The 23478-nt window shown below is 39.3% G+C and overlaps 1 protein-coding gene across 4 annotated transcripts in view; it reads right to left on the bottom strand.

Moving 5' to 3' along the window:
* The window catches only part of AKAP6 (A-kinase anchoring protein 6), a 624611-nt gene that overhangs the window by 384099 nt on the left and 217034 nt on the right, over window positions 1-23478 (bottom strand). For all 4 annotated transcript variants that reach the window (XM_055097463.1, XM_014347547.3, XM_034937404.3 and 1 more), the window contains exon 3: window positions 15714-16071. In XM_055097463.1, coding sequence (XP_054953438.1) covers window positions 15714-16037 — 324 coding nt within the window. In that variant the 5' untranslated portion in view covers window positions 16038-16071. The remainder of the gene's footprint in view (window positions 1-15713; window positions 16072-23478) is intronic.

The raw sequence follows: 23478 nt of genomic DNA, 5'->3' as shown, positions 1-23478 counted from the left end.
AGCTGTCTTCTCCATCAAAAAATCTTTTCTAAGAAAGTATTTATTCTTTTCCTTTTTTTTTTTTTTTTTTTTTTTTTGAGATGGAGTCTAGCTCCATTGCCCAGGCTGGAGTGCAGTGGCACTAGCTTGGCTCACCGCAACCTCTGCCTCCTGGGTTCAAGCGATTCTCCTGCCTCAGCCTCCTGAGTGGCTGGGATTAGAGGCGTGCACCTCCATGCCTGCCTAATTTTTTGTTTGTTTGTTTGTTTTGTATTTTTAGAAGAGACAGGGTTTTACCACATTGCCAAGGCTGGTCTCAAACTCCTGATCTCAAGTAATACACTCACCTCGGCCTCCCAAAGTGCTGGGATTACAGGCATGAGTCACTGCACCAGCCTGGTATTTATTCTTGATGTAAATGGAAGTGAATGCATTACTTCTCCCAATGACATTAATTTTTAATGCCTAACTTTTAATTATAGAAAGCCTTTGTAGAGGGTAAAGGAAATTCGGACATTGTAGAGCAGACTGGAGAGTTAATTTGTCAGGGTGATGATCTCTCCTGCAATCTTATCTTCTACCTGGGAATGAGAGCTTCCCCAAAGTTCCTGATGCTCATGTATGTGAGGAAACCTAATGCAAACAAGAATCCAGGTATCTATCTTTTACTAAACATTGTAGAATCAAGATTGTGGAATCAAGTATGCATTGCTAATATCTCTCTTACTCTCTCAGAATCTTTCCATTTTGAAATCAGGAAGAAAGTAAACTGAAAAAGCAATATGATATAGTATACTACAGGTATTAACTTGGAGTCCCCCATGAATGGGTTTCAAAGGGTCTCTTGATATAGTATGCAAAATATTACTGGCACATGTGTGCAATGTCTTGAGAAGACAGTTTATAGTTTTCATCATATTCTCAAAAAATTACCAATCTAAAAAGGTTAACACACACTTTAGGATTAGAAAGACCTAGTTTTTATTCCTAGCTCTACCACTTTGTAGTTGTGTGATTTTAGGCAAGTAAATTACCCTCTTTGTACCTCAGGTCCCACACTAGAGGGCCAGATATTATTTTAAAGATTAACTGAGATAATTCATGTGCTTTGAGGAAAACAAAGCATAAAGGATAGGTAGCTCACTCGAATTATTACTAGAAGAGTAAAGGACTTGAGAAATTTTAAGAGGAAGAAAGGGTCCTCACCCAGATGCAGAAAGAATAGATTGGGGATCAAGGCCACAAACTTGGCAAAAAATTTACAGTTTGCTTAGGGTGTACTTGGTTATTGTCGCGAAATGTTAGGGTTAGAAGGTACTCTGTAGTTCCCTCCGCTTACAGTGATGAAGCTGAGACCCAGAAAAGGGAGGCATTGCCACGTTATAAAGTTAGTAATAAGATGTGGATGCCAGATTTTGGTTCTAGTCCAGGCAATTGAGAACAAAGAGAAGCTGCCACTGAGGTATTGTTATCCAACTACAAATGAAAATCACTCAACTTTACCTCATTTATAGATGTTTTCCTTCCCTGAAAAAGGACCTTTGGTCCGGGGCATCATTAATCAAAATGTCCAGTGCATTTCATTTCTAGTTCTTCCCATTTGCTGTCCTTACTAAGAAAAAGCAATGTGCATGGGTAGATTTGTAACTGATTTAAATATGTCGGTGTACTTGTTTTAACCTTTGAAACCAAGACTCTTACTGTAGGAGCTGTTAGAGAGAAGGCCATGAGTGAGCACGTCCTCTCATTTGGACAGATAATGGATGTAAATGAATTATTAAGTTGCCAACTAGTCCAAGATGGAGGGAGATGCATAATTCTACTTTCTCTCAAACATGATTATGTGATACACTGATAATTCTGAAGAGTTGAATTAATAAAAGACTTTCAAAGGGTTTCAAAATTTAACTTGACCCAAACTTTAGGTTGTATTAACTAGAGTCTGCTATCTTTGAAGAAACTTAATTAAGGTTACCCAACATCTCATTCTTATTGTTTAAAAATGTCAAATTTTGCTCTGGGTTAATTCCAGGAAAATTCTGCTTTTTTGGCCGAGTCCTAACCCCAAAGCTTCTATGAACAATTACACTAATTTTTAAATACTTGTGAATGAAATGTCCTTGGGAAGTTATGGTTATTTTTAGTACGCCAATGCCACTTAGAAAGAACAGAAGGAAAATTTAAAATCATAACATGAGGATTCAGTCAATTAGTTGACCAAAATAGAATTTGCAATTTTATACAAAAAAGTAGGAGAAACTGCCCTTAAAAAGCTCTTAGCTTTGTTTGAGGAAACTAGAAAACAACATATGAAAAAAGCAAATGAGAATGCAAGGTAGTAAACACTGGTGCTAAATTATGTATCAAGAGACAAGGTGCTCTCAGAGCAGTGCAGGCTGAGTGTGCATGAAGTTTTTTAAGTAGAGAGACGAGTTGTTTGCTAGGCCTTGAATCACTGGTTTTAAGTCAAATATGGCTGAGAATAGTTGTAAATATGGAATTCATGCTGTGATGTCTAGCTGGGGTCATAACATGAGGAGAGGAAAACATAATTATCTTAAATAGTTTCATTTCAGAATAAGAATTTTTTGCTATCTTTGGCTAAGAAATCTATAAAAAATCAATAAAAGACCACAAACAAATAATTTAAGTGTGATGAGTAAAAAAATACCACATTTGCTTTTTAAAATAAAAGTAGAAACCATAAAATTCTATCAAATAAATACATTGTCTTTATAAAGCCTTTTGCTTTAAGTGTCAATAAACTTGTTCTGGAAACCTGCAACACATTCATGGAATTGCATTTTTAAAGGTGTACTGAATTTTAAAGTAACTACATTAAACAGTTATAAAATATTTATACTTTTGATCCCGTAGCAGACAAAAAAAATAGTTGCTTGTAGATCTATAGGAAATCTAAGCCTAATAATCTTGAAAATTAAAAAAAAAAAACAGATGTCTACTAGCTCTAAGAAAACTTATCATTTTCTAACAATCTATTCTTACATGTCTATAACTTAATCTATGATAGTAAAAATAAATTTTTTTTGAAATACAGATATCTCAGGTTTATAACTACTAAGAAGAGATACATGTAGATCACAAGAAGCAGAAAGGAGAAAAATGAAAAGGAAACTTTGTATCCTACATATACAAAATAACATCTTCTGTATTAATCCATACAAAGTTTAGATTCATTTTTATTTACCTAGCTCGTTACTCATTATAAAAGAGCATAATCCAACAGATTATGGGATAACTACCAGAATTAACACATTTATATAGAATTGAGCACATCAAGTCCATATGGTATTTAACAAATAGTTTTTGCCATTATAATGAGGTAACTGTGTACCCACTTATACAAATCCTACATTTGTCTATACAAAATATTGCACAGAAAATTCAAATAAGCTAAAATACACCATCTTTGAATCTCTTCTTATGGTAATGACATCAAGTTATCAACCAACATAATTTACCTTTAAATATTATTTGATGCATTATATATAAAATTGCAAATAGAACTTTTGAGGTGAGGCTTTCTCCCTCAAATCATCCCTAAATACAAAATGTCCAGCACACCCAGGAATCTGATTCACACCCTCAGATTTCCAGTATAGGTATGAGAGCTAGCTTTCCCTAAGGAAGATCTGCCAATTATTTAGAAGTCTGTTAGTTTGTATGTATTTAATCAACAAAATAAAGGAAACAAATTTTATGCTAATTGTCTCTGGATTTCAAAGTCATACAAATGTATCAACAAAAATAGGTACTTATGGAATAGAAAAAAAACAGCTGGAGTAGTAATATCTCAAATTGAATGCTGTGTCTATGATTATGTTATGACAGACACCATATGAAAATAAGGGGAGAATTGGCAGGGCACAGTGGCTCACGCCTGTAATCCTAGCATTTTGGGAGGCCAAAGCAGGCAGATCACTTGAGGTCAGGGGTTCAAGACCAGCCTGGCCAACATGACAAAACCCCGTCTCTACTAAAAATACAAAAAAAAAATTAGCTGGGCATGGTGTCACATGCCTGTAGTCCCAGCTACTCAGGAGGCTGAGGCAGGAGAATCGGTAGAACCAGGGAGGCAGAGGTTGCAGTGAGCCAAGATTGCGTCATTGCACTCCAGCCTGGGCAACAGAGTGAGACTCCATCTCAAAAAAAGAGAAAAGAACCTGAAACCCACAAAAGGATTAACCAGCTTGGCTGGCAAGATGGTTTAACCAAGCAGATGACATTTTAGCTATGATTCAGAGTACGTACAGCAATTTTTCCAGGCAGAGAAGTTTGGGGTAAAGAATAAGGTAATTTCCCAGACAGAGAAGAAACCATATTCCAAGGTATGAATTTCTGAATGAGCATGGCTTGTTACAGATGCAGGAAGGAAAATGTCGAGAGAAGGAACAACAGGCCAGCTGGTCTAGATTTTCAAGGAACTTAAAGGCCATGCCCAAGCATTTGGACTGTGGGAGGACAGATAGAAGCTAACAGAAGTAAACACTGCACTTAAATGTATTATAAAACAGCATTTTATTCCTAGTTACTTCCAAGATAGGAGCATAGATACATACATGAGAGGTAGTCTCCTATGTGGTATTATTTGAAGGACTCAAGAATCACCCTTAGTGACAATCTCTCTCCTCATCATGCCTGACTCTCACTATTACAGAAATAGATTCCATTTTCCCTTTGCAGAGGTAAATGTTGAAGATGCAGCTGTTGTTAATACTACTGCTTGAATTACTTTATAGAGGCTTTTAATAGAAATTACATTTTTGGAAAAGAGGAAAAAATGCAAGAAGCACTGAAGACCTTCTTCATAATTTGCCAAAGGCCAGTTTGTCAGACTTCTGAACTCATTCTCCAGTAGACCTTATAATTATTCCCTCTTTCTTGAGAGAACAGCAGATCACTTCCCATATTGAATTTCACATATTCCTTCTCCATTTAATGATATATTTGGCAAATCTTCCTTATGCAAATAATGAAGAAAAATGGTGCATTAAAGTATCGCAGAACAATAGAAGCAACTTACACCAGAAAGCCCACTGATAACAGCCACATTGTTAAAGTGGACAGAGAAGAGATTTCTATTCAGTTCCTTTTGATTCTATTCACATTTATACAAAGAAAAAACAACCCTCAGCCCTAATACCAAGTGACAAGAGACATATAAGTTCAGTTTGAGTGTGATGAGGGCAAATTAAACTGAGAAAACCAATTGCCTCTAACTCCTCTGCTTGCTCTCTGGTCTGATGAACTTTTTCTTGCTTCCCACTTCCACCACCCAAGCCCAGCTACTCTGCATCACTTACTCAACAGCCTCATAACTGTCTCACATCTCTCCCCTTTCCAGACTAACCTGAACACACTTGCAAAATCACCCTAAGACACAGTTTTGTTTTTTTACCACATTATTGCTTTATTTGTGGGTGTCTTTATGACTACCTTAATCAAGCCCAGACTTCTCTGAGCCATTTTAAATTTTTGTGGTCTGTCATAATGTGTTTCCACCAGGCTCAATAATATGTATATACCTCCCATCATGCCTTAGCTCCAGACAAGAAAAGAACCATTCTGTCTTTCATATCCAAAACACCTTTGCCTATACAAAGATGTTTGTGTCTCTCATGACTATGTAAAATAGCCACATAAGGCCCTGCAGGTAGTACACTGACAACTTCAACAGGTGTCTTTCATATGTAACCTGAAAAACCATAGATGGGCAGCATAAGATAGTACATTTAAAGTATATAGGCAAGTGTCTGGCATGTACTTACTCCCTTCCTTCCCTTTGCGTATACTGACTTTATGAAGTTACTTGAAAAACTGAAGAAGTTCAAACAAATCATGTGGAAGCCCTCGCTCCTGAGGGGAAAAAAAAGTGTATTTAAATCCTTGGCTGTCTGTTTGGAAGGAAAGGGAGAATGAATGGAACAAGCAAGATGTATCCAAAAGCCCTCTGCTCTGAAGCATCTCCTTCCAGGTGTTGTCAGCTTTGGCTATGCAATGGAATCACCTGGGGAGTCTTTAAAAGACTGATGCCTGGGTCCAAACCCAGATTCTGACATGACTGCTCTGGAACATGGCCTGGGCAATGAGTTGTGTGGGGGTTTTTTTGTTTTTTTTGTTTTTTTGTTTTTTTGTTTTTTTTTGAGATGGAGTCTTACTCTGTTGCCCAGGCTGGAGTGCAGTGGTGTGATCTCAGCTCACTGCAAACTCCACCTCCCAAGTTCAAGCAATTCTCTGCCTCAGCCTCCTGAGTAGCTGGGATTATAGGTGCCCGCCACCACGCCCAGCAAATTTTTATATTTTTAGTAGAAACAGGATTTCACCATCTTGGCCAGGCTGGTCTTGAACTCCTGACCTTGTGATCCACCTGCCTCGACCTCCCAAAGTGCTGGGATTACAGGCGTGAGACACCACGCCTGGCCAGACAATGGGTTTTTTAAAGCTTCCCAGGAGATTCTACTGTGCAGCCAAGGGTGAGAACCATGGTTTCTACACATGCGATAGCTTGAAATCAATTGATTTGTTAACATTTATCATTAAAGATGTTCATTTCTTGTGCCACTCACCTCCATGTTAGGATACTAGTCATTCACATCTTACTTCCTTTTCACTTTAATTATATTATGTTTCCCCTCTTTTGAGATGTAAAATTTTGAAGACAGCAGAGTGGGCAAGGTAGCAGCATAGGTACCTTATTCAAGGTAGCTATGACAACCCTACTCAAAGGGACCCCAGGACTTCATCTATGTCCCCATTTCAAATCACTCACATTCCTACTTATGATGAATTAAAATACACATAGGTTGGATCTTCTTAATAAAATAAGCCCCCCACCCTCATATCCGTTCCTCTTAACTGTCTAATGTAAGAAAACCAGAATTTTTTTTTTTTAAGAGATGGGATCTTGCTATGTTGCTCAGGCTGGAGTGCAGTGGCTATTCACAGGTGTGATCCCACTACTGATCAGCATGGGAGTTTTGACCTGCTCCATTTCCAGTCTGGTTCAGTTCACCCCTTCTTAGGCAACCAGATGGTCTTCTGCTTCCAGGAGGTCACCATATTGATGCCACACTTGGTGTGGACATCTGATTGGCATAGAGCACTACTGCCCAGGACTCCTGGACTCAAGCAATCCTCCTGCCTCAGCCTCCCCAGTAGCTGGTACTACAGGCACATGCCTCTGTACCTAGCCGGAACTATTATACTTTATAGCCACTCAAATTTCTCACATCTGTACAAGGGTATGAAGCCAGTGCACCAAAATAGAAAGAATATTAGACTTGAGGCTCAAAATACATGGTTTGACTCCCAAGTTGATCACTTAACCTTTTGAGACTCAGTCTCCTCATTTCTAACAGAGGGTTATTGTGAGGATTAAATAAGATACTATAAGTAAGACTCCTCGTATATATTAGATACTCTATAAATGCAATTGAAGTGAAAACTCTCAAGGCAAGGAAAGAGTTAACTCATATCCTACCTCTGGTGGATGCCCCTAAAAATATCTAATCCTGTGAGACCACAAAAACAGATAGCTATTGTTGTTCAGTGAGAGCTCATGGTGACATTATTAAACAAACATCTTTTAAAAACCCCAATAACACTTCTCTAATCAAAGTAATGCCAGTTTCTTTAGATTTTTCTCAAAATCCTTTTATGAAATGTATTACTTTCTCTAAACTGTTTTCATTATTTCTTTCAAATTGTAAAATCTGTATTAATCTTCAGTTTCCATGCTACTTTTGCTAATGAAAAATTACACAGCTATACAATCTGTTAGACTGAGCCACCTTGACAAATAATGCTCCCATTCTGAGCTCTAAATACATTAGTGCATGTGGCTAAGGTTCATGTATAGCCAAAGATCTTCTGCGATAATGTGCCAGGAACCACCAACATTAATTTTTCTATATCTTAATCAAGAGTGTTCATAAGTAGTCCAAAACAGGTGCTAGGTCTGAGGCTTATATCATCTCCCCAAATCATGATGAAAATACATCGATCATTCAACAATCAAAAAAGGATTTATTTAGCACTTAGCCTGTTTTCCAGCATTGGATGGGGAAGAGAGAGAGAGATAATTATTCAACAATTAATTGAGATAGACTTTTCCCCACATAATTGGGTCTTCTAAATATCTAAAATTAGCCATTCGAACATCAGACATCCTTTTTATTTCAACCATTTTTATTAGTTGATGATACCAAATAGTCTTACACAATCTTAGCACTAATTGTAGAAAAAGCATTTCCACTAATAACCACCATAATGAAACCACACTCTCTTTACACTTGACCACTAGTATCCAACTTCCCTAAGAAGACACCCTAAGGAAAATGTACAGTCAGTCATTCAGACCACTATAACAAAACACCTTAGACTGGGTAATTTATAAACACTAGAAATTTATTTCTCATGGTTTGGAGGCTGCAAAGTCTAGGATCAAAGCACCAGCAGATTCTGTGTCTGGTGAGGGCTTATTCTCTACTTCCAATATGGCACCTTGTTGCTGCCTTAGCTCCCTGTAACCTTTCTTTATGAGGTCACTAATTTCATTCATGAGGGTAGAGCCCTTATTATTTAATCAGATCCTAAAGACCCCACCTCTTAATACTATCACATTGGCAATTAAGTTTCAACATACGAATTTTGAGATCATAGCACCCATCCACCAAAAAAAGGATTACAGCCATAAATCTGGGCTTTGGGAAAATAATAAATGTTACCATCCTCATACCCATCAACAAATACATCAACCTCATCTTCCAATTTTCAGAGATTTGGGATATGCTTTTGGGGTTGCTGATTTGATGGGTATATCGTGTAAATTTTAATCCCATATAAGAATTAAAACAATAATGTTACATAAACAGCACCAGATTACATTTCCTTGTATAATATGTTCCAAAATTAAAGTATATATCAAAGATCTTGAAGAAAGTTGGGAATGGCCTAAAGCAGTCACTATCAAACTGTTATGGCGTTGATTCAAAGAAATACATTTTTACACCATGACCAAGAACTTGGTTTTAATTAAATCAAGTTTTTTTTTTTTTAATACTTTAAGTTCTAGGGTACATGTGCACAATGTGCAGGTTTGTTACATATGTATATGTTCGCCACGTTGGTGTGCTGCACCCGTTAACTGGTCATTTACACTAGGTATATCTCCTAATGCTATCCCTCCCCACTCCCCCCACCCCATGACAGGCCCCAGTGTGTGATGTTCCCCACCCTGTGTCCAAGTGTTCTCATTGTTCAGTTCCCACCTATGAGTCCATCAATAATAGACTGGATTAAGAAAATGTGGCACATATACACCATGGAATACTATGCAGCCATAAAAAAGGATGAATTCATGTCCTTTGTAGGGACATGGATGAAGCTGGAAACCGTCATTCTGAGCAAACTATCGCAAGGACAGAAAACCAAATTTTACAACATAGCACTTATCATTATTCATGAAATCCTTTTCTAATTCATTGTTTAGCTCTTTATTTCACTAAACTGATTTCACAACCTGCTAAATGGGTTAAGATCTATTTGTTGAAAAATAGTGATCTAAAGGGCGAAAATGAAAATAACTACTCTTCGCAGAAAAGAAAGATATTTTGTCTTCAATCTTAAACCAGGGCTTATTATATTTAAGATGTGCTGGAAACCACTCAAAGACGGTATAAATTGAATGCTTCAGGCTTTAACACACAGTCAAGTTAACATTAAGATCAGAATCCACCAAGCCAGTAACTTTTAATGTCAGAAGTTTAGTTCCACTAAGAGTTCCTTCCCCTTATCAAGAATTTATGAGAATCCAAGGGCATGTTTTAGATATGCCCATGAATCAACCCTGGCTGTTGCTCACTGTCACGACTATGGACCCTAGACACCACAGTTGTCACCTTGGTGGCACCACTGCCATCTGAGGCAGCACTTACTAGTTATGCTCCAGCAGTGAGAGAAAGAGAATAATCCTTCCCTTTTGCACCTGCTGAACAAGGGGAAAGTTGGCTTCAGCCACTGGGGAGGTCCTCCAAGTCACAACCGTAGCCCTTTCCCCTCATTAGTTATCCACACTGCCCTGGTGCCAGCCCAGGTTCCAGGCCTGGGAACATACTGTACCACAACTCACCATCCCCTTTCCTCCCCACACTGGGGCAGACTCCTTGTCCCGTGGTGACAGAGAATCCTCTCCCAGGAGCCCCATTATCCTTGGACTTCCAACATCTTCAGTCCATCAGGTCCATCTGATGGTGCCAAATCCCAGCTGTGGAGAGGATTCAATCCTTTTTCCCAGTAGGCACTCCAGACCCCATGTGATCACTGGGTATGTGCATTAACTTCAGACGTCCGAGACATCTCAGTCTGGGTACAGCCCAGTCAGAACATCTTGTAAACAGAGTCTCTGTTGACTACTCTAACTTTGAGAGTCATGTCACAATCAAAGATACAGACCCAAATCTCATGTGGAGGTGGCTTAGGACAGAATCTACCTAATGTGGGTTTTGGGGGAGCTGATTCCAGAAAGCCACTTCAAGGCTTCTGTCTGTTATCCAGCCGTATCATTTAGCCTATGCTAGCTAGCCTACACCTTGCCTCTTTCCTGCTATCACGTTTCCAGGAAAACAAATAATATTCTCCCTGAGAAGACTGTTAATCAGGAAGCAGAGATACCTACTTTGCCTTTTTAGCAACCAAATACATTCACCCAAACCAGAGGTCTCAGTTAAAATCAAAACCTTTAAAGGTTCTTGATCTGGTTTTCCTGTACAGCACAGCTTCTGAATCCAAAGAAGGTGGAGAGATTCTAAATTTGGTTCAGCTGGTTTCTCATACTTCTTACTGAAGAATATCTGGAAGCTAAGAAGCAAAATATGTAGGTTTCATTTTCAGTTTTAAAAATAATGGAAAAAAGTACTCAGTATAATATATTTCATTGTTTCCAATTTTCAATCTCTGCTTTTATTCACTCTCAAGAATAATCACTCCCCCATGGGAACTTTATAACAGTTGTCTGTAGTTCATTCTGGAGGTAAAATTTCCCCTAAGAACTTGGAAATAAGGGAGATAAGAGTGGTCTCTGGGAAACAGACTTTAGGATCAACACAATGACCAGAAGATAAAATCACTTTTAAAGAAAAAGAGTGTCTCTGGGTTTAGAAGACCTGAGAGTATGCCTATTAACCAAAATCATTACCAAAGAAGTTGTACAACAAAAAGGGGGATGTGAGAGGGGCCAGGCACAACCATTTACAGAAGGAGAATAGACTTTCCTGGGCAGACTCCCCAGACAAGATCCCCCAGATTTCTGAACCACTCACAGACCCTTCCTAATGGGAGAGCAATGCCCCAAACATATTGGGCCTTGATTCATCCAATGCCTTTGTCCTAATTCAATCCTCATTGAGCAGCCTTCCTTATGTGACTTGCTGTGCAAGCCTGTCTATGGGGAAAGAAGGCACTGACCACATAGGCTTGGACTCACCTATACAACAACAGGTGTGAATTGAGTCCTAAGTGCCTGGCCCTGTCCTAGACAACAGACATACAATAGAAAACTTGACAGCTCAGGTCCTTAGGGAAAACACAAACAAGCAAATAAATAAATAACTGCAGCTAGTGATAAGAACCATTAAAAAAATAATAAAGGCCACGCCTGTAATGCCAGCACTTTGGAAGGCAGAGGCTAGAAGATCGCTTGAGCCCAAGAGTTCAAGACCAGCCTGGGCAACATGGTGAAATCCCATCTCTACTACACAAAATACAAACATTAGCTGGGCATAGTGGCATGCACTTGTAGTCTCAGCTACTTGGGAGGCTGAGGCAGGAGCATCTCTTGAGCCTAAGAGTCAAAGGTTGCAGTGAGCCAAGATTGCGCCACTGCACTCCAGTCTGGGTGACGGAGTGAGACCCTGTCTCAAATAATGATAATAATAATAATAAAGCTAGGTGATGGACTAGATAATGGCTGGGTGGTAGGGGTTTTAAGAAGAGGGATCAGGAATGGCTTATTTGAAAAAAGGACATTTAATTAAAGAGCTGAGACAGAGCCTACCCTAAGCATTTTTCAAAAGCATTTTCCAACTACGTTTTTTAAAAAGTTATGTATTGACATGATGGTAGAGAAGAGCATGATGAAAAGACTTAGAACCAGCAGTGTGGAAGGGAGTATGAAGTGTGTAGACAAGTTAGGTAATGAGTAGCTTCTTTTTTTGTGCTTGCCCTTCATCAAACACAGCACAGACCCTACTTCCTCACTGCCAATCCCTGCCCAACCCTCTCCCAGGCTTGCATCTCCAGATGTTAAACATGACTGTCCCTCTGGCTGATAGCTTGGTGAGGATCCAGAATCTGCCATGTAACAATGGGGAAAGAGAGCTTCTCCGCAGAAGGAACAGGAAAAGCTGTCAGACAAGAACAAACCCAATGCTTCTTTGGAACTTACAGTGAATCTGGAGCTTTATGAACAAGGGGAAAAGTACAGGAGCCAGGATCAGAGGAACAGCCAAGAGCAGAGTCACAGGAAAAAGCTTTAGTTTTATTGTAAGTCCAATAGGAAGCAAGGAAGTGACATGACCTCATTTACATATTTATTACTTTAGTTTTTTGAGACAGAGTCTCACTTTGTCACCCAGGATGTAGTGCAGTGGAGCATCAGCAGCCTCAATTTCCCAGGCTCAGGTGATTCTCTCATCTCAGCCTCCAGAGAAGCTGGAATTACAGGTGCACACCACCATGCCTACTAATTTTTGTATTTTTAGTAGAGACAGGGTTTCACCATGCTGCCCAGTCTGGTCTCAAACTCCGGGGCTCAAGCAATCTGCCCATCTCTGCCTCCCAAAGTGCTAGGATCATAGTCTTGAGTCACCATGCTTGTTTACATATTTAAAAGATCCCATTGGCTACTGGGTGGAGAATAAACTGCAAGGCTAAAGGTAAAAGAAGCAGCAAGATTAGTTAGAAAGTTCTAAAAGTAGCCTAGGCAAGCAGTGATGTGGCTTGACTAGGATGGCAGCAGTAGTGTTGGAGAGAAGAGAGTAACTTTAGGGCATATTTTGGAGATGGATTCCCAGGACTTGTTGATAGACATGTATGTGGAATGGAGAGTCATGCTTTGGCTTAACAGAGTAGTGACGTTTACTGAAACTGGTAAGATTGGGAGAGGATTAACAGCTCTTTGATGGGCTTGAGATGCCCACTAGAGACAAAAGTGGAGATTAAGTTAGGCAGCTGGGGCTCCTGGGAAAACACTGAGATGAACATATAAATTAGGCAATTATCTGTGCCTAGATGATCTTTAAAGCCATGGGCATTCCCAGCCTTGAGATGGTTATTTTTCACTGTAAATTAATAAATTGGGTAACTTATCAAGGTAGTAGGAGCCAAGCTAAGATGCCCCATCACAGCTGGCCATCCCCAGTCTGGTCCCGCCATCTGCTTTGCCAAAGGCCTCAGTCGAGAGCTGCTTCTACAAGGTTGTTTTGTTGTGTTTCCACATATAAAACTCTGTGCCCAAGTTCCCCTTTATTCTTATGATCAACGTGGAAATCAGAAAAAGTGATATTTATTTAAAATATTTTTGAAAAAATGCATGACAGTGCTTATTTGGTGGAATAAAGAAATATTATACAAATAAAAGAGAAACTTAACTAAGTAGATTAAGCGATATAACCAAACACTTGTGTAGACCTTTTTTGAGGCCACATGCAGTAACCAGAGCTCCTTGACTTTGAACTCAATGTGGAAAGGCTCTATTGGTTAAGTAACCTAATGAAACTAGTACCCCGAAAAGTCATGATAGACATCCTAGAATAAAATGAACATAGGACAATTTATATTTATCCCCTTAATAGTTATTGACTGAGTAACTACTATGTAATTACTGTGTTGACTTCATGCCCTCCTGGGGCTCCTTTCTCAGCAGGGGAGACAGACCACACTAAGGGATGGAGCTGATGGAGGTGGGTGTGAAATACCTTTTGACCAAGGTAAGAACATGATAGGCAGTTCCAATGAGAAAAAGACATACAACCCTAGAGTTGGTTTCTCAAACACTAAATATAACCCTATGTTAATTGTACAAAAACTTTACATTCTTATTTGGAACTAAAATTTAAATTTTCACTTCCAAGTTGTTAATGTAATTCAATAAAGTTAATTGACTCATTAATGTCTTTAATAGCCCTTAACAACACATTTTTTTTACTGAGACTTCTAAAGATATTTCCCTTTATTGTCCCCACCTTTTCTGTGTAAGTCTGAAAGATTCCAGAAAGCAGTAGTTGACTTTCCTTATAAGCCGAACCCCCTATCTACTTATGGGAGCCACATGTAAGGGTAGCCTTGGAGGGGACAGAGAAGGGAAGGGGGCAAAGCAGAGCCTCCAAATTTCTATTTCACTTTAACCTCAAGGAGTTGGAGACCTGCTATTCTGATTATACAAACCATGCTTCACAGACTGAGTCAAATCACTCCCTGCTGCAACAGCAGAAAGATGGCTGGGGTTTGCATTCTGTTGAAGCTAATTCCTAGCCATCTCTCTGTTGCCTTTTTGTACTTTTTTCCCTAACAACCTGTAGAAAACAGACACTAGACCTGCTCAACCTGGGAGAAGCCCAGTCACCTTTAAGATTCTGGCTCTTTTGTTCTCTCCCCCGACCACACTCATTTGAACACTTTCTGTAATGGGTCAGCTGGGCTCTGGATCTGCTGAACCAGCCTGAGAAGGCTGAACCTGCTCTGCTCTAGGCTCTATGCTTCATTTTAAGTGCTCATCTTTCCCACTCAGGCTGATGGCTGCATCCTGTAAACCATTTAAGTGTTAAGATCCAAGAATGTTTGACCTTTCATTTCAGATTATTTAGGATGAACCAGTTTAGGTAAAGGAAGTTTCCTTAGTGTTACTTCTAATTGACTAGAAATTTACCATGGGGTTTGTGGCCAGTGCCCTGATTGGTTATAAACCTGTCTTGCTCTGCAGGTCACTGACCTGAGTGTGTATTTCCCTCAAGGACCTGGGAGAGAGGAGTGACTATGGCAGGGCGAGGTTCACCTTATCTTGAAGTCCCTAGGCCAAAAACGCTATTAGTAGTACTCTTTACTAGCAACTCCATTTCATTATTGCCAACAGTCAGGCTTTTAAAGGGCTTCTGAGTCCACAGACTTTTTTTTTTTAATGTCTGAACTTTAGATGAGTTGTCATAAAATCACCTTTGTTCTACATGAAGCATTGTGCCTGGATGAAACAACTCATTGTAGAAGAACATTGCCCTTCCCTACTATGTCAGAATTCATTGTTTGCCACAAAGGCAGCATCAGCTTCAACTAAAGATAATAGTCACATACAAATACTCACAATCACAGCTGCATTTGATATTTTACCTATAAGAGTCTTTTATTAAACCCTTTGTAAGAGTTTTTAAATACTTTTATTCTGTATAACTTATTTTGATAACACTGCGCAAAAATACCCCTCCCTTTCCCCATTTCTCTGCACTATCACCAAAGGCCAGTTGTATTCTAGATAATCAGCACATGTAGTAAAATCAGAGAAGAATTAATTATTTCCATGTTTACCTCTAAAGATAATGGTTTGAAACCTGTTACTGTGCTTTTCTTCCTGGACAATTCCTCACTGGAAATTACAGAACACAGTCTCTAGGTGCCACAGCCTTTTGAAAACTTCTATCCTGAGAGGATCACAGACCTTGCCTTACCTTTAGTTGAACTAGATGTACATCCACATGCTTGCTGTCCGAATCCTGCTGGACTGAATAGGTTAGGTCTCGGACCCTCTCTGAGGTCATCCGGAGCCAGGTCTCAATTTCAGGTAAGTGGAGGACAATCTTCCAGTCAGCCCCTGTGTGTAGTGGGGGTGGCTTTTCATACTGCTGGTCAGAGTCCATGTCCTTCATTGCCTCTTCTCCCTCACCCTGCTCCACAGTGGGTGTCATGTTGATGGCCATGGGTGAAGCATCAGTAGCCATGGGATCCAGGTCCTGTGACCTCAGGGGGGAAAGTGTCACGCTCATGGTTAACATGGAGAAGTCTAAACCTCACTTCTTTCCAAAACAGCTGAAAGGCAAGAGGAAAGAAGAAAGCAAGAGTCAGTCAAGATTGCCAAATAAAGAAATGATACTTCACAGAAGAAACAGGATTTCTAAATTAAGCCAGATTTCTAAATTAAGAAACCATAGCTCATAACAAAAACAGAAAGAGGTGTTTTGATTTTCTACATGGTGGCCCCAAGAGCCAGGAAATAATATGAACATAAAACCACTGTGATATTGCCTACTCTCCCCCCACCGCCCCCATCTATTCTTCCCTCATTTCTTAGTAACAAAATCCTGGTTTTTAGCTGTTCGTATTCCTGCCCAGAATTTAAAACTACATTCCCTATCTCCCTTGCAGTTAGGTGTGGCCATGTTCTGGCCAATGAGTGGAATTGTTGTGTTGAAATTCTGGGAGAGCTGCTTACAGGGAGCTGACTCAATTAGGAGGGGCTCCCTTTATGCCCTTCTACTTTCCTCCCCTTCTTCCAGGCTGTAATGTGGACTTGATGGCTAGAGCAGCTGGCAACTCAGACCCGGAGAGGCCTTTGAGTATGACGGGTGGAGGACGGTGGAGCATGAGGGTAGAAACACAGGTTCCACTTGATACCGGAGGAGCTACCGTACCAGGTCTGATTGCTGCCCTGTACTTCTTTTATGTGAGAAGAAACCAAACTTCTATCTTGTTCAAGCCAGGATTATTTTGGGCTTTTCTACTAGAAATATTCAAACATCATTTTGACTATAAAATCAACATATTCAATACATGGGACAGCTACGTGGGAAGATGTTCTAATCACAAAAAACACTGAGCTGAATTCAGGAGATGTTGCTCCTTTCTATGATTTGTTAGTTAAATAATAACCTGTGACAATCCCAAATCTTTACTTTCCTAGAAAGTATAAATCATGGATTGTACTGAATAGATCTAATTAACTCTCAATCTAAATTACGTTAATATTTGGTTATATGGAATTTTTAGAGGCTTCTGGAATTTTAGGGGTAATAAATTGGTCTGAAATACATAAACAGTAAAATATTAACCAAATAAGTTAAAATAACATAAGTGTAATTCATTAAAAAGTAAGGTTGCATTTTAAGATGAATTTAATAAGTTTAATTATCCAGCTATTAAATTTATCTTTCTTCTGGAACGAGTCTAGTATAAAATATCAACTTTTAGGCTCTTATACTTTAAAATAAATAAGCACTATTTTTAGTCTCAAGAGCAGCTTCTTCTACTCAAGGCAATGAATTTCTTTTTCTTTTATACTTTTTTTTCGGGTTCTACAAATTCAAGTTAGTTTATACTGTTATTTCCCTAAAGATGAAAGGTGACTGACCTAAAGATCAGAAATTAAATGTGATTGTCAAAAAGTAGTTCATATTTGTATAGTAACAAATATTCAGCAAAAAAAAGGAAAGCAAAATTATTTTTACATACCAAAATAGAGGGGAAACTTTTAAAAATGCTTCCAATTTAACTAGAAACATGTATCTTTCCATACAGGAATGAGGAGTGGAAATAAAAAAGTCTTGTTGAGTTGACAAAAGCCTTAAGGCTAAGTTACTCCTATGACATATTTTTTCAGAATCTTTCCAATACTGCAGTGTAATCCTTTTCCCTAATTTCTCGGGCATCTAACTTTTGAATTCAATGATGAGGAGAAGGCCAGACGTGGTGGCTCACGCCTGTAATCCCAACACTTTGGGAGGCCGAGGCAGGCAGATCACCTGAGGTCAGGAGTTCGAGACCTGCCTGGCCAACATGGTGAAACCCCGTCTCTACTAAAAATACCAAAAATTAGCCGGGTGTAGTGGCAGGCACCTGTAATCCCACCTACTCAGGAGGCTGAGACAGAAGAATTGCTTGAACCCGGGAGGGGGAGGTTGCAGTGAGCTGAGCCGAGATTGCACCATTGCACTTTAGCCTGGGCAACAAGAGTGAAACTACGTCTCAAAAAATAAAAAATAAAAAAGAGAATTACAGATAAATTTTTAAAACAAAGTTATTTGCAAAAAGCAAAATATATGTTATAAAGTAGGTTTATCACTTTGATACCTGCCTTAGAGAATGGCTTCAGGCTTCAATTCCACAGCCTTCTCCACCTGATTGCAAAAGGCAGAAATCCATACCCCACACTTTTTTTCTTTCCCATGAATATAAGGCAGATACCCCATATTTTTAACCATGCTTGCATTCAGTTTTAAAAGTAATAATAATACTAGACCCAGCTATTAAAACAAAAAACAATTAGAAGATAACAAAATTTCACTGAGAGGGATAAAACTCCAGGAAGAGTGAGCTACCATACCACTTCTTCATAAACCATACCCCAGCATCAGGCTGATTCCAATTTCTCCAATTTTTTTTTTTGAGATGGAGTCTCACTCTGTTGCCCAGGCTGGAGTGCAGTGGTGCCATCTCAGCTCACTGCAACCTCTGCCTCCCGGGTTCACGCCATTCTCCTGCCTCAACCCCCCAAGTAACTGGGTCTACAGGTGCCTGCCACTATGCCTGGCTAATTGTACTTTTTTTAGTAGAGACAGGGTTTCACTGTGTTATCCAGGATGGTCTCCATCTCCTGACCTCGTGATCCACCCACCTCGGCCTCCCAAAGTGCTGAGATTACAGGCATGAGCCACCGCACCCGGCCCCAAATTTTTAATATTTAAAAAAAATTATTAATCGACCCACTGCCCTCTGGGGGTAAGTTTAGAATCACAATGCTATAGAAGGAATCTGATACATAAAGGTTAATAAGGTTTGTAGGTCAAGAACTTAGAACTGGTTATAAATGAAGACACTGGTGTCACAGTGGTTCCCTCTTCTAAGAAGCCAGAGTCACTGAAACTAGAAAACTGAATGCTGAGCCAGGGCAGCATACAATGAACTGTTTAAGCTACACTGACACATACACACTCACCGCAAAACCCTGCCCCAAAGCCCTGCACAACTGAAAAACAGTGCTTAGTCACCGTGTTTTCTCTGAAACTCCTAAGTCAAGGCAGGGCCTTCTTGGGAATACACATCCTACTGTAAACTAAAAAACACACTAAAGAATTAGCTTATGCCCCAACCTGCAACATTTCCATATATACCATTAGTCCACGCACTAAGCACACTGCAGTTTTATATGATTTGGGGCAAAATCCTCCATACATTTCTTGGCCTCAGTTTCTTCATCTGTAAAATGACAAAACTGAACGAGATAGTCAATAGGATCCCATTTGCCCTAAGAATCTGTGATTGCCTAGGGTTATTTATCCAGAGATTTCAAAGCTGTTGGAAGTTTCTTGCCTATCTTGAGAGCTGTGTAGCTACTAAATGATGGTTCTCCATTTTATCAAAGCCTACAAGTATTAGTGATAGATGTGTCCTACTTAATGAAAAGGAATAAATTACTATCATGAAAACAGCGTTTTGTAAGTCATTATTTACACATTTTGTGTTGTTAATTCTTCCCAGAGGAACAAACATGGGAGATTCTCCCCTCTAGAAGTTTGCCACTTAAGACTGACAAAACAGATGTGGTTATATATGTAGAAGACAAACCAGAATAAAATAAAAATATGAAACAAAAGCATAGCTGGAGAGGAGAAGATGTGCATCCTATATGAGTCAAGTACAAAGAAATCTTACATTCAAGCTGCCAAAGCAAAATTTTCCTGTAACTATAAAACTTCTAACTAGATGCTATGTTTCCACATTTAACTGATCAGACTACACACAAGAGAATTTCTATAACCCATAGAGATAAAACAAAGCGTGCTTTACTCAAGTTTCATTTCAACTTCTGTTTACTTTCCTTCACATATACCTTTGCCACTAGGAAAAGAATGGTATATGTGTCATTAAGCACAGCAAGCCTGGGTAGTAGCATAAAATGGATTAATTGCCCATTTTCATGAAAAGCAATTACTACAAACATTTTTCAATTTTTAGTAGTTCACATTTAAATGTAGCATATATGGATGGTCATACTCTATTTCTGATTTTAACAAAATCACATCTGATTTTAAAGATAAATTATAATTTTTAAAAAATGCTTCAAATTGTAGAAACCTATAGTAACAGTCTTTGTGAATATTTTTCTTGTTCTTATCAGGACTATTCAAGTTTCTTTCCCATCAAACTAATTACTCCATTTGAATGCAAACAGGAAGCAGGAAATTGAGCATGAGTCTATATTTGTAAATAAGTTTTGAATTCTGTTTTACAAGTCATCTTGTGATAAGATTCCTTTCTAGTCACAGAGACATTTTTTTAAAAGCTTAGACTACTAGTTCTGATGGTGAAAATAAAAAAATTTGATCAAGTGCACACAGGTACCCACCAAGTTACAACTCTGGCTCCAAGATGGTGTGAAAGGAGTGATCAGACAGCTTTTTGGAACCCAGTGACCTCTCATCTCCCTCCCCCTAATCAAATGCTTGTCTGCGGCCACCTTTCCAGCATTAGCGATAATACCACCTTTATCCCAGCTGCTGTTAAAAATAACATCCATCAAATCCTTTCCTTTACACAAATCCAAAGAAGAGGCAATAATTAAAGTGCAATAGCTGAAAGCAATAATGATTTTAAGGCTTTTTTTTAAATTATAAAAGGGTTTTTCCACCTTATTCTATTTATCATCCTATAGAAACATGCCATGGATGGCTTACTAACAAGGACTGTTTCTGCGATCTCATGTCCACAAGTTTTGGGTTGGAGCTTGACGCTAGCAGAATGCATTCGACTTGAATAAACAAACACATTTAAATCAGAAAAGTTCATTCGACCAAATCAGGAGACAAAAAAGTTCAGCTACATCGCCATCAAAGCTTCCCACCTCTCTCTCCTTCCTTTTACAATTTTCTCTCTTAAATAAAAGAACAGAAAAGCCGGGTATCTTGCCGATTGTACTCACTGTAAATGGTTTTGTCCCTAATGGCCCTTCAGGATTAATCATCTGGCTCCTCCTCTCCCCGGTGTTTCTCTTCTTGTGGGCAAACAATATGAAGGCCAGTGTCGGGGCTGCACCATGCTGGCAGGACACTGGTGCCAGTATAGAGTACCAGCTTCATACTCTCTTGGTGGCCTAAATCTCTTGTGCAGAGAGGGCTGCTATGCAGTCCCTATTTGGAAGCTAATGTATAAGCTCCAGGATTGTGCAGTCATAGGCAGACCTTTTGCAAACAAGCAGTGATGAGTGGACCGAGAAAAAGGAGACAGTTGCCAAAACAAGGATCACTATGGAAAAGAGTCTTTGGGTGGACAGAGCACTTCCAGTCATGGTTCAGAAGAATCAAGACTTTACTCTCAAAAACCCCAGCAATCTTAAAGCAGGATAAATTAATAGTACTGTGTTAACATGACTAGCTGACAAAGCCAACTTCAGCCAAATAGATTCCTGCTCTGTCTCAGCAAGAAACTGTTCTTTCCATGTAAGAGCATTACCATGAGTACAGTTTGAGAGGCAGTCTTTTCATCATGTAAATCAACTCTAAGCCTAAATTCTTATTCTCAGTCTTTCTGTGCCCTGCTTATCCTGAAAATATAAGCAAGTGATTAAAGCATAATTCTAGTCAAATTAACAGATGTGCTTGCTACACAGCACTTATTACAGAACAGAGGTAGAAAAAATTATATTAAGCATCACATAAGTTTCCTTTTTCTCCCACTTCATTTCTTCTCTTACATTTTTATAACCACTCTTCATAGAACCTATTCATATAGACATTGAATTTAGAAATTAAAAAATCCTCTGGCCTGTTTCAATTTTTGTCTAAGGTTAGCTCTCATGATTTGATTGCATTAAGGAGAAAGAAACTCCAGAGGTGTACCCTGTATATGATTCCAGGATACCAGATTGGGCTCTGCAAAGAAAACACAAAAAGAAATTTAATAAATTGGTTAATTAAATGCCACTGCCTAGCCAGATGAAGGAGGATCTAGTTCGTCACTTAGTTTTAAATCTTGCTGCCTGCCTACCTCCCAGGCCTTTTGTTGGGTCAAGAGCTGGGAAACTTTAAATGGCTTTAAGCTCTTAAATAGAAGAGGCAAAGAGTTGCTGCCAAGTATTAAGTTAAATCTGTACTTAGGGAAAAAGTTAAAGTGGCTTCTGTAAGATGCTCCTAAGGAAATGTCCATAATTGCTGCCTGATGCCTTCTTCTCCTTTGCTCTCTTTCCCTGCCCACCCCAATGCCCTCCAGCACTCACGCAGAGTAACACTGTTTAGTGAGATCACTGCAGTAGCCCCAGATTAATCTCACTTTCTAATCCTCTTTCAGTAACAGGCCAGCCTACAAGTGGATGTCAGTGAGGAGAAGGACTGCAAGTGCCCCAGGGGGGAAACAGCACGTCAATAGGGGAGCCCAAACAGATTTCCATAATTTGAAAGATCTCGGTGTTATCACTGGTGTTTCTCTCTCTCCTTTCCCCTCTTGAATATTTCCTTTTGTACAGCTGTGCCCCTCGGCAGATGGGTGATTACATTCTGCTAATCACTTAGAGACTACACACCATCTCCTGGGTCTTCCCTCAAATACCCGCTAACTCCGTTGCCCAGAACACAGTCTGCTGTCAACCATAACACACTTAATCAATCATCTTCTCCCCTCAAACATTCCTCCTACCCCTCTCCCCAATTATTCAGATCTTCCTGTGGCAGGGATACCCAGATTGACTCAGATATTCATCATGCCTCCTGTATTTTCTTTCCTCCTCTACAGCAGTCATTTCCTGTCACACAGAGATTCATTTGACTGCTTCAGGCAGGCAGCCGCAGTGGCACCCATGATCATCAATATGTGGACCTGGACTCAGTGAACACTAATGAGCATTCATACTTCTCATCCTCATCCCAAGTGGCTAAAAATCACCTTTAAGCATTAGGCAGTCACCTTTCTATTGTTAAAGAAATTGTCATGACACAGACTGGATTTGTAAAACTTTAATACATAATTTGTACAATTGTTGCCTTTGTCAATGCTATTAAGGTAAAGGAAATGAAACAAGATTCATTTCAAATCAACTGACATTTAGTGGTTAGAATTTAAATCAACAGACATTACTGAAAATCAACTATATAAAAGGTATTCTATGTATATGTGACTCATCATATTCACCCTCAAGGAAATTATAACTTTATAGAAACAATCTCTTTCTCACACCTCTGTCTCTCCTCTCCCCCTCTCTCCCTAACCCAAACACATACTCACACCTACTGCACCAACAGGCTATGCTCAAATACATGAAGGGCAAAAACAAACAAACAAAAGCCCAGTAAGGCCCCAGGGGTGTCATTACTGAGTAAAGGAAAGATACCTTTACTAGAACCTTTACTAGAGAAGGTAACATTTCAGATGGCTTATAAAAATGGGTCTGGGATTCCCTACTTAATAAATGGTGCTGGGATAACTGGCTAGCTGTATGCAGAAGATCAAAAC

This window comes from Pan paniscus, chromosome 15 (assembly GCF_029289425.2).
Source record: "Pan paniscus chromosome 15, NHGRI_mPanPan1-v2.0_pri, whole genome shotgun sequence".
Classification (NCBI taxonomy): Eukaryota; Metazoa; Chordata; class Mammalia; order Primates; family Hominidae; genus Pan; species Pan paniscus.
The sequence above is the reverse complement of the archived record's forward strand: the minus strand, read 5'-3'. Positions and strand labels throughout refer to the sequence as shown.